This window comes from Penaeus japonicus, unplaced genomic scaffold (assembly GCF_977035675.1).
Source record: "Penaeus japonicus unplaced genomic scaffold, GWHDUDI00000001_assembly GWHDUDI00000016, whole genome shotgun sequence".
NCBI classification, from domain to species: Eukaryota; Metazoa; Arthropoda; class Malacostraca; order Decapoda; family Penaeidae; genus Penaeus; species Penaeus japonicus.
Window position 1 is genome coordinate 9,862,008 of NW_028234418.1, and position 12,500 is coordinate 9,874,507.

A 12,500-nucleotide genomic window follows, 5' to 3' on the forward strand; every position below is an offset into this window, starting at 1 on the left:
CTCCCACTCCTCCTCCTGTTCCTCTTCACCTTTCCCCCCCTTTTCTTCCTCCTCCTTCTCCTGCTTCATCTCATCATCATTATCATCTTTTCCTTCACCACTATCACCATCATCATCTTCATGATCATTACAATAATCATCATTAGTATTCTTGTCATCACATTGTTATCATAACTATTATCATTACTCTTATTATCATTATCATCGTTTTTTTTATCATTAATAGGAGGGGGGGGGGGGGGGGGGGGGGTTTTATTACTATCATGGGGGTGGGGGTAATCTTATGATATAATGGGGGGTGTGGTTTCTTCTTTGGGGGGGGGAGGAGGGGGGAAGGGAGGGGTTGGGGGGGGGATGGGGGGGGGGAAGTTCAGTGGTCTCTTTAAAGGTTGAATGAAGTCTATATTCACGGTAGTCTGCATAGTTCAGATAGTTCTAATATAGTTCATAGTTCATAGTTCCCATCTTCGTTCAGATTCCGATTAGATCTAATCTTTCGACGAGTTCGACGAGATGTGAACGTGGCCATAATGCTCTCTTGTGTTCGCCGTTCTTTGGTTATTTCTACGTTTTTAATAGGTTTTCTTCACTCTGTGGACAGTTCTAAAGACTGGTTTCCTTGCCTTTGTTCAATGGTCATTTTACACTTCGAAAACATATAGCAATCCTCTTTTTTTCTAGGGTAATTTCTGTATGTGTATATATATATTTTTTTTTCGGCATCACACGACTTTTAGCTGCTTCTATAATTCTTAGTGGATCAAGTCTCCTTCTGCACTTGCTTCTTGCACTCTCAACTGATTTGCATTTCTGTTTTGTCTCTTTGTACACACATTCGAGTTATTTTCCTTTTCCTAAGTGTCACCAAGTCTTGTATTGATGTAATTTATTCTTTTGTTTTATATAGTAATAATGGCCCAATTCTTATTTAATTTCTAACCTTCTTCTTTTTAATGCTTCTGTTTTTATCTAATACTTTCATACTCGCGTCATTTGTAAATTATCTTACAGTGAATGAATCAATCAATATATAAAATGAGTGTATCAGTATATATCAATATAAGTAAATAGACTGTGAAAATAAAAATATGTAACTTGACTGATAGATAGATATATACTGCATATATATAGGTCAATAAATAGTCAAAGAGAAGTAAATCACCAAACAATTCATAAATGAATAAACGTGTAATTAGAAATCCAAAAATAAAAGAATAATAATAAATATTTTTTTTAAATCACAAAAAAAAAACTTACTCACCCACAGGCACCAATGGAAACCGTGCTTGTACACTGAACATCCCAGCACTGAACATCTCCAAATCCTGTTCAGACGCCGATAGCATGATCTTTCGCTCGGACGTTCCTCTGTTGCTGGGTTTCGGGTGCAGCCGCCCCCCGACAGCGCTCCCGCTCGACCGCCCGGTTACAGGTGAGAGGGGGGGGTACAGGTGGGGAGGGATGGGAGAGGAGGGAGGGGGGTACAGGTGGGTAGGGAGGGGAGAGGAGGGAGGCGGGGTACAGGTGGGTAAGGAGGGAGGCGGGGTACAGGTGGGTAGGGAAGAGGATGGGGGGGGAACAGGTGGGTAGGGGAGGGGAGAGGAGGGAGGGGGGGGACAGGTGGGTAGGGAGGGGAGAGGAGGGAGGGGGGGTACAGGTGGGTAGGGGAGAGGATGGGGGGGGGTACAGGTGGGTAGGGAGGGGAGAGATGGGAGGCGGGGTACAGGTGGGTAGGGGAGGGGAGAGGAGGGAGGGGGGGTACAGGTGGGTAAGGAGGGGAGAGGAGGGAAGGGGGGTACAGGGGGGTAGGGAAGAGGAGGGAGGGGGGGGGGAGGTGGGGAGGGAGGGGGGAGGAGGGAGGGGGGGTAGGGGGGTAGGGAGGGATGGGAGAGGAGGGAGGGGGGTACAGAGTGGGGTAGGGGAGGGGGAGAGGGATGGGGGGGGACAGGTGGGTACAAGGAGGGTAAGAGATTGGAGCGGGGGGTAGTAGAACACATGTTTGGTAGGGGGAGGGGACTGAGGATGGGATGGGTGGTACAGGTGGGTAAGATGGGAGAGAGGAAGGGGGGTACAGGTGGGGATAGGGAAGGGATGGGGGGGGAGGTACCCAGGTGGGTAGGGCGGGGGAGAGAGGGAGGGAGGTGGAGGGGGAAGGGCAAAGGGATGGGTAGGGAAGAGGGAGTGAAGGGGGGATTAAGGTGGGGAGGGAGGGGGAAAGGAATGGGGGGGGGGGGGGGGGGGGGGGGAGGCAAGGGATGGTGAAGGATGGGTTAGGGAATGGGTAGGGTTAAGTTAGGTTTAGTTATGGTGAGTGAGGGTAGGAGGGGAGGAGAAGGGTAAGGGTGTATATATATATATATCTATAATATATATATCTATATATTATGATACCGTAGTTACCTAACACACACACACACCACACACACCACACATATATTATGATATATATATATATATTAAATTTGTAATATATATTTTAATTATATTATTTATATATACATTTATGTGTGTTGTGTATAAATAAATAGGTACAAATATATGTAAATATATCCTGTTTCATATCCATGTCTAAGAGTCGTGTTATTTGTTGTGTGTGTATATATGTATATGTTATTCTATAAATATATATATATATCTATATATATATATATATATATATAGTGTGTGTCTCTTATTTTGTGTGTGGCTTGTGTGTGTGTGTTGGGTGTGTGTGTATAGATATGTACAAATATATGTACATATATATGTTCATATCCATGTTTGTGTAATATGTATATGTATTTATATATATATATTATTATATATATATATATATATATATATATATTATATATATTTAATAATATATATATGTACATACACACACACACACACACAAACACCACCACACACCAGATATATATTTATATATAATATATAATATATATATATATATATATCGATATTTATATATATATACATACATATATATATATATATATATATATCTTATATATTATATATATATATATATATATGTATATGAATATATATTCATGTATATGTATGTATATAAGTCTGCATGTACGTGTTATATACATATGCGCACACGCGCGTGTGTGTATGTATGTGTGTGTGCGTGCGTAGGTGCGTGTACACGTATCCATCCATACCTCCATATCTACCTGTAACTGAACGATTTCCCTCACCGCTTCGTCTCTCTTCCCCTCCTCCTCACTCCTCACTCCTCCTCCTCCCCCCACACCCACCCCCTCCCACAGCCGGGAAGTCGAAGGGTTCGTGGGCGTGGATTTCCTTCCTCGTCATCGCCATCATCGTCGGTGTCGGAGCTCTGGTCTACTTCCTCGTCAGGAGAAGGAATCGAAGTCTCTAGAAGCGGATCGAGCGATGCTCTTTGGGGTGACGGTGTTTAGTTTCGTGTGTTTGTTTTTATGATTTGTGTGTCTATGATCTGAACTTAACGTTAATTTTATTTTATCATTATTGTTGTTATTATCATTCTTGCTGTTGTTGTTTTTATTATTTAAATTATTCTTGCTGTTGTTGTTTTTATTATTTAAATTATTTTTGTTGTTGTTGTTTTTATTATTTAAGTTATTCTTGCTGTTGTTGTTTTTATTATTGTTATTATCCATATCATTATTATTGTTATTATTATTGTTATCATTATTATATTTTTTATCATTATCATTGTTATTATCATTATCTTCAATGCCGTTGTCATTTATATTATTTTTATAATCATGTTTATTGTCATCACTATATCACGCATATCAGTTATCAATCGTTGTTTGATCTTAATGTGATTGTGACCACAAGTGTTATCTTCGTATGTTATTATTATCAATACCAACGTCACTTGTCTGTAGTTATTGATTTCATTTCCTGTATATCATATCTTATTAATTATTGTTATTACTATTTCATTAATTATGGTGATAGGGGTCGATTTTTTTTTATTGTTTTCTTATTAGGATCTTCCTTATGTAGTTGTGCTTTGATTGTGTTGTTGTGTTTATTTCGAATGGATTTCTTTTCGGGAAATAATAAATGGTAAATACATTTTTTTTTCTTTCTCCTTACGTACGAAGAAAGAAATATGAATGAATATATACAGCACACACACACACACACACACACACACACACACATATATAAATTATATATATATATATATATGATATATATGTATATATATATACTATACATATATATATATATATATGTATATATATATACATATATATATATATATATATATATAAGTTTATATATATATATATTATATATATATATATATATATTTAGCACATATGAGTGTGTGGTGGTGTGTGTGTGTGTGTGTGTGTACACAATAAATGTGTGTAGAATCCAGTGTGTTTCTGCCCCAAAGATAACTTGGGTAATATATAAAAATCGTTTAACACAAAAAAATACAATAGTTAGCATACATAACCTTTATCAAAGGAAAAAAATATATATACTCCATATAATACGAAATTAAAGGTAAGCCAATGGTAAGTTCATTATAAGATCTCAGATTTTATGGCCATAGATATCGTAAGACTATTTCTGTACGGAACTCCTTAAGGCCTCAAATGAGAGAGTAAAAAGCTGAAATTTCGAGATTGAATGACAATCACTCTCATTGGCTGAGCGTTAAAGAGCACGCAGATGGCCACTCTCATTGGTTAAGAATTCAAGGATATTCAGATAGACCATTCTCATTGGCTAATAGCCCGAGGACATACAGATGGACCACTCTCATTGGCTGAGAGTTCAAGGATATTCAAATGAACCACTCTCATTGGCTAAATATCCGCAAACGGTTTGAAGCCTTGTTATGACACTGTCTTTGGCAAGTAGGTAGACAAAATACAAAAAACAACAACAAAACAATATAATACAGAGAAAGATAAAGTGAAAGGAGCGAAAGAGAAGGGGGGAAAAGAAAGGGAGGAATGAGTTGCCCAAAACTGAACGGAGCTGGAATCATACAGAGGCCTAATATTCCCTTATTAGAGAGTTCCCGAACTTCAAAATAAAAAAGTCTACTCATTTTCTATGAGGATAAGGATGCTGCCTCGATCAAAATTCACATAATATTAGACCTCAATAACAGTAAAGACAATTACAATTGCATTCAACAAATCATATCTATAAAATATGGGGCAGCAAAACATAAGCACAATGATTCGCCGCTTGCTCTCAAAAATCCCGACCTTTGTGTCATTTATGGTTGGAATGATCATCCACATCCTTAAGAGTCTCTTTAAAAAAAATGCAGAACTTCTCTCCCTCTCTCTCCCTTCCTCCCGATCTCTCCTCCCTCTCCCGTCTCTCTCCTCTCGATCTCTCTCTCTCTCATTCTCTCTCTTCTCGCTCTCTCTCTCTCTCTCTCTCTCTCCCTCTCTCTCTCTCTCTCTCTCTCTCTCTCTCTCTCTCTCTCTCTCTCTCTCTCTCTCTCTCTTTCTTTCTTTCTCTCTCTCTTTCTCTCTCTCTCTCTCTCTATCTATCTATCTCTTTTTCTCTTTCTCTCTCTCTTTCTTTCTCTCCTTCCCTCCCCTCCTCCCTCTCCTCTCTCTCTCTCTCTCTTTCTCTCTCTCTCTCTCTCTCTCTCTCTCTCTCTCTCTCTCTCTCTTTCCTTCTTCTCTCTCTCCACTCTCTCTCACTACCCTCTTCTCTCCTCTCTTCCCTCCTTCTCCGATCGTCCTCTCTCCTCTCTGCTCTCTCTCTCCATCACCCCACTCGCTCCTTCTCCCACCACATAATCCCCCCCATCTCTGTTCTCCCTTCTTCCTTTTTCTTTCTTTCTCTTCTCTCTCTCACTCCATGTCCACTACATCTTCATCACTCACCCTGTCCTCCCTCATCATCCTCCCCCACGACCAACCGCTATAACCATCTCTCCCTATTTCTCTCTCTCTCTCGATCTATTATCAATCTAACTATCTATCTCTTTTTCCTCGTCATTCTTTTCTCTCTCTCTCTCCTTTTCATCGTCTCTCTCTCCAAGACTCTCTTTCTCTCCTCACGTCCATCTCTCTCTCTCCCCCATTCTCTCCCTTAGTCTCTCTCTCTCTATCTCTCTCTTCATACTCCCCTCTCTCTCGTCTCTTCCTCCCTCCCCCTCTCCTCTCACACCTTTCTCTCTCTCTCTCTCTCTCATCTCGTCCCTCTCTACGTCTCTTTTCTCTCTCTCTCTCTCTCTTATCTCTCTCTCTCTCTCTCTCTCTCTTTTCTCTCTCTCTCTCTCTCTCTGGAAGCTTCTTCATCTCTTCTCTCTCTCACTCCGCCTCTCACTCTCTCTCCTCTCTCCATGTCGGTCGCTCTCGTTCTCTCCATCTTCTCTCTCTCTACGTCCAGTCTCCTCTGTGCCTCTCTCCCGTCCATCTCCCCACTCATCTCTCTCTCTCTCTCTTTCTCTCTTTCTCTCCCTGTCTCTCACTCTCTCACTCCCTCCTCCCTCATCTCTCCCACCCACCTACCATCTCTCCCTTTTCCTCCATCCTTTTCCCTCCACCCCTTTCATCTTCCCCCCCCCCACCCTCCCTCCTCCTCTCTCTCTCCTCATCCCTCCCACCCTCCCTCCCGCTCCTCCCTCCTCCTCTCCCCCTCCCTCCCTCCCGCTCCTCTCTCCCTCCCACCCTTCCTCCTTCCCTCCCGCTCCTCCCTCCTCCTCTCGCCCTCCCTCCCGCTCCTCCCTCCCTCCCTCCCTCCCTCCCTCCCTCCTCCCTCCCTCTCGCCCTCCCTCCCGCTCTTCCCACCCTCCCTCCCTCCCGTTCCTCCCACCCTCCCTCCCTCCCGTTCCTCCTACCCTCCCTCCTCCTCTCCTACTCTCGCCCTCCCTCCCACCCTCCCTCATCCCTCCAACCCTCCCTCCTCCGCTCTTCCCTCCCTCCCTCTTCCTCTCGCCCTCCCTCCCTCCTACCTCCCTCCCTCCTCCTCTCGCCCTCCCTCCCGCTCGTCTCTCCCTCCCTCCTCCCTCCCTCCCTCCCTCCCTCATCCCTCCTACCCTCCCTCCCTCCCTCCCGTTCCTCCCACCCTCCCTCCTCTCGCCCTCCCTCCCGCTCCTCCTCCTCCCTCCTGTTCCTCCCACCCTCCCTCCTCCTTTCTCCCTCCTCATCCCTCCCACCCTCCCTCCTCCTTTCGCCCTCCCTCCCGCTCTTCCCACCCTCCCTCCTCCTCTCGCCCTCCCACCCTCCCTCCTCCTCTCGCCCTCCCACCCTCCCTCCTCCTCTCGCCCTCCCTCCCGCTCTTCCCACCCTCCCTCCCTCCCTCCCGCTCTTCCCACCCTCCTCATCCTTCCTACCTCCTCTCGCCCTCCCTCCCATTCCTCCCTCCCTCCCTCCCTGTATCTGTTGCCATGGTTCCTCAGTGTCACGAAGGGCAAGACTCCCGAGGTTGATAACAAAGGGAACCACTCCGGCATATTACTTTTCCATTCAAGGAGGAATCTGTTATTATGATGATTGTTAACAGGGTTGTTATCATCATTCTTGTCATTTTTTTATGTGTTTTCTGTATCTGCTGTAGTATGATTTTGGGTTGTTGTCAGTGTTATTGTTTTTGTTGTGTTTGTTATTGTGATTCGTTATCATTATCATTGTTATTATTGTTGTTATCATTGTTATTGTTATTATATCTTTGCTGTTGTTGTCGTTGTTATTACCATTATTATTGCTATTATCATTACTATCTCGATTGTGATTATCATTATTAGTATTATCATCATTACTCTCATTATCATTATTCTTATGCATTAAAAGTAAAAAGCTAAAATCATATAAAGGAAATGTATAAATGAACATGCCGAATTCTATATCATAATCATACAAGTAATTATCGTCATCATTATTAAAGTCAGTGAAGATTACGAAACGAATTATATATAGATGAATAAGGATAAAAAAAGACACTCCTACCACTACGCATGTAACACACAACAAAAACAACAGTAACAACACCAAAAACAACAGTAACAACAACAAAAACAACAGTAACAACACCAAAAACAACAGTAACAACAACAAAAATTAACAGTAACAACGGCAAGAACAACAACAATAACAGAAACAATAACAGCACCATATCAAAAACATCTTCTCCGCCCCCCCTTCCCCCAACCTATCCCCTCACCCCCTCTATCATTACAAATTCAAATTCAAATTCAAAAACTTTATTCCATAAATTACAAAGCGTGGCGTAGTGTTATAAGTATCTTATAAATACGAGAGTGTGTGTGTTTTATATGTAAGGACGTGTCAAGGGGGAATTCCTACTAATTCTAGTACGTACAGTTGCCAGGTTATGTATGTAAGTAGATATATGTGCTATAAGAAGGAAATGATAATCATAAATTAATAATTTTATAGATAGATACAAACGAAGGAGAGGGTGTTCGAGGATATGTGTGGAGTTACATAATTATAAACACACACACACACACAAATAGGTATATATATATATATATATATTTAACTATTATTATATTATAATATATTATATATATATATCTTTATATATATATAAATATAGTGTGTGTGTGTGTGTGTGTGACTATGAATCCTGTGTGTGTTGTGTGTGGTGTGTGTGGAATATATATATATATATACTATTGTTTATATATCTATATATATATATATATATCTATATATATATATATATATATTTATTTATATATATTATATATATGCATTCACATAACATAAATATGCATTGCGTGTGGCTTTGTTGTTTTTTGGTGTTGTATGTTGGCCGTTTTGTGTGTGTGTGTGTTGTGTAGTTGTTTGTTCCCCCCCCCCCCCTGTGTGTGTTGTGTATGTCGGTATGTATGTGGTTGTTGTATGTTTGTTTGTGCTGTGTGTGTTGTTATCTCTGTATTGTAATGTGTTGTGTGTGTGTGTGTGTGTGTGCTTGTATTTGTATATGTATGCATAAAAAAACAGTAGATTCAATTTAAACTTTCTAATTTTAAGCTTTCTAATGAGTGAGTTTGAAAGTCATCTGTCCTGATTAAGCATAGACGTACAAACACAGATAACATTGAGAATAAGAAAGAATGAATGTAACTCGCACTGTTACGACCCCAAAAACTCCTCATCTAATGGGAGTGGGGAGGGGGGGGGTTAATGAATCAAGTAAAAAGCAAATTAGTAACAGTAAAAACAAAAAACAAAAAACAAAAACAAAACAAAAGAATGGTTGTTTTTCATGTGTTTATTTCGAGATAGCCTGGAAAGATTCGAGATTGTTTTTTTTGTTTTTTTTATGGGTTTTGAGTCGTTTTAAGAGGATTTGTTTATTCATTTATATATAAAGTGGTAGGTGAAGCTGACTCATCAAGGATATATTCATCTAGATATGTACTCTTTGTGCTCGTGATGTGCAAAGAAATTAGAACATTTTAATGCAGGTATATGGTATTTATTTATTCAAGGTAAGTATATGTATATAAGATCTGCGTATGGTATTCATACATACGTGTATGCTCTCATGTGCACACACACACACACATGTGTGTATGTGTATGTGTGTGTATGTGTTTGTGTGTGTGTGTGTATGTATATATATATATATTAAAATAATTATATATATATTCATTATATATATATATATATATAAAACTATATTTATTATACATATATATATTATATATATATATATATATCTAAATATAATATATATATATATTTACAGTTTATATATATCATATATATATATATTGATAAATATATATATATATATATATCTTATGTATATCTATATATATAACATCTATATTGTGTTGTGAACCTATATCTATATATCATATCTATATATATATATATATCTTTTATATACACATATATGTTTATATTATAAATATATATTTATATGTATATTATATAACTATAATATATCTATATATAATATATATATACCTAGATATGTGTCCGTGAAATTATATCTATCTATCTATCTATCTATCTATATATATTATATATATATAGATATATCTAATTATATATATATATATTGTATATGTATATTGTATAAATATATCTATATATAATTATATATATAAATAATATTTATATACATTATCTAAGTATTAGTGAACATATATATATCATATAAAAATATATATATATATTCTATATCATATCTATATAATATACATATTATGTGTGTGAACATATAATATTATATATATATATTATATTAATCTATATATATATATATTCCTCTTTCGTTCTTATTTTATTCCACAAATGGGTTATTTGCTCGAATTCCAAGCAATCTGTCGGACACAATTTGCAAACAAAGATAATCTGCAACGAAACCTATATTTATCAATAAAAGTAAACAAGCATATTAAATGGCTGTCTCGCTGGGCGTTATTTTCCTCCATCAGTACAGACATAAAGACATACACATACACAAACACACACACACACACACTTGCACACACTTGCTCGAGTTTTTCCCATGAAAAATTGACATGTTTTATATATGTTTGATCCAAATGCTGATGATAATTAAAGTAATAAGTAATCATATATATATATATATATATATAATATATATATATATATATATATATATATATATATAAATAATATGTATTATATCTCTTATCATGTATATATATATTTATTATATATAATATATATAATATAATATATATATATATATATATTAGAGAGAGAGAGAGAGAGAGAGAGAGAGAGAGAGAGGAGCGAGAAAGAGAGAGAGAGATAGAGAGAGAAGAGCGAGAGAGAGAGAAGATGTGTATATATATGTAATATATATACAAGCCAGAATATAGTTATTATATATATTGAACACACACACACATACACACACACATCACACACACACTCACACACACACACACCCATATATAATATATATATACGTATATATATATATATAAATATATATATTTATAGTATATATATAAAATGTAGTATATATAATATACATATATATATATACATATATATATATATAATATTATATATATACGATAAATATATATAGAGGGGAGGGGAGAGAGAGAGAGAGAGAGAGAGAGAGAGAGAGAGAGAGAGAGAGAGAGAGAAAGAAAGAGAGAGAGAAGAGAGAGAGAGAGAAAGAGAGAGAGAGAGAGAGAGAGAAAGAGAGAGAGAGAGAGAGAGAGAGAGAGAGAGAGAGAGAGAGAGAGGGGCAGAGAGAGAAAAAAGAGAGATAGAGAGAGAGAGAGAGAGATAGACAAGACAGAGAGAGAGAGAGAGAGAGAGAGAAAAGAGAGAGAGAGAGAGAAAGAGAGAGAGAGAGAGAGAGAGAGAGAGAAAGAGAGAGAGAGAGAGAGAGAGAGAGAGAGATAAAGAGAAAGAGAGAGAGAGAGAGAGAGAGAGAGAAATAGAGCGAGATAACGCAGAGTCCCTTTGACAAATAAACAAAGATAAGAAACAACAGGAGTAAAAATGAGAATTATCAAAAGGACAAACAGGAAGATATGCAAGAACTGTCCTTTGACTCATTCGTAAGAATTGCAATTCTGATCCAATCAAGAGGTGCAGGAAAACTGATCAGTTGCACAAGGAACTGGTTAGTTGCACAAAGAACTGGTTAGTTGCACAAGGAGCTGGCTACTTAACAAAGAACTGGTTGAAAGGCATATTTATTATTACATATTTATAAACACACACACACACACACAAATAGGTATATATATATATATATATATATATATATATATATATATATATATATATATATATATATATATATATATATATTTTTGTGTGTGTGGTGTTATATATATATATATATATATAAGATATAATATATAATAATCTATAATATATATATATAATATATACATATATATATATATATAATATACATATATAATATAAATAAATATAATATATATCTAAAACATCAATGCAATCACAATACACAACAATTGCATGCGTGTGTGTATGTTGGCGTGTGTGTGTGTGTGTGTGTGTGTGTGTGTGTGTGTGTGTATGTCTGTATGTATGTGTGTGTGTGTGTGTGTGTGCTTGTATTTGTATATGTATGCATAAAAAAACAGTAGATTCAATTTAAAAACTGGTTCCTAATTTCTTTCAAATGATGAGTATGAAAGTCATACTGACCTTATTAAGCAGAGAATAAAGAAAGAAAGAATGAAACCTAAACCTACTCGCACTGTTACGACCCCAAAAACTCCTCATCTAATGAGAGTGGGGAGGGGGGGGGTTAATGAATCAAGTAAAAAGCAAATTAGTAACAGCAAAAACAAAAAACAAAAAAGGAATGGATGTTTTTCATGTGTTTATTTCGAGATAGCCTTTTTTTTTTTTTTTTTTTTTTTTTTTTTTTTTTTTTTTTTTTTTTTTTTTTTTTTTTTTTTAGGTTTTGAGTCGTTTTAATAAGAGGAAGGTGAAGCTGACTCATCAAGGATATATTCATTTAGATATGTACTCTTTGTGCTCGTGATGTGCAAAGAAATTAGAACATTTTAA

General features: G+C 37.4%; 2 protein-coding genes across 2 annotated transcripts in view; both read left to right on the forward strand.

Annotated features, from left to right (window-relative positions):
* LOC122255286 (uncharacterized) overlaps positions 1-4,062 on the forward strand; it is a 21,531-nt gene extending 17,469 nt beyond the window's left edge. Inside the window, exons 9-10 of the mRNA XM_043019250.2 lie at positions 1,268-1,432; positions 3,261-4,062. Of these exons, the coding sequence (XP_042875184.2) occupies positions 1,268-1,432; positions 3,261-3,373 (278 nt within the window). The 3' untranslated portion in view covers positions 3,374-4,062. The remainder of the gene's footprint in view (positions 1-1,267; positions 1,433-3,260) is intronic.
* Positions 4,063-5,190: 1,128 nt separating this feature from the next.
* LOC122255281 (uncharacterized) overlaps positions 5,191-12,500 on the forward strand; it is a 23,908-nt gene continuing 16,598 nt past the window's right edge. The window contains exon 1 of the mRNA XM_086545624.1: positions 5,191-5,238. Within this exon, the coding sequence (XP_086401750.1) occupies positions 5,191-5,238 (48 nt within the window). The remainder of the gene's footprint in view (positions 5,239-12,500) is intronic.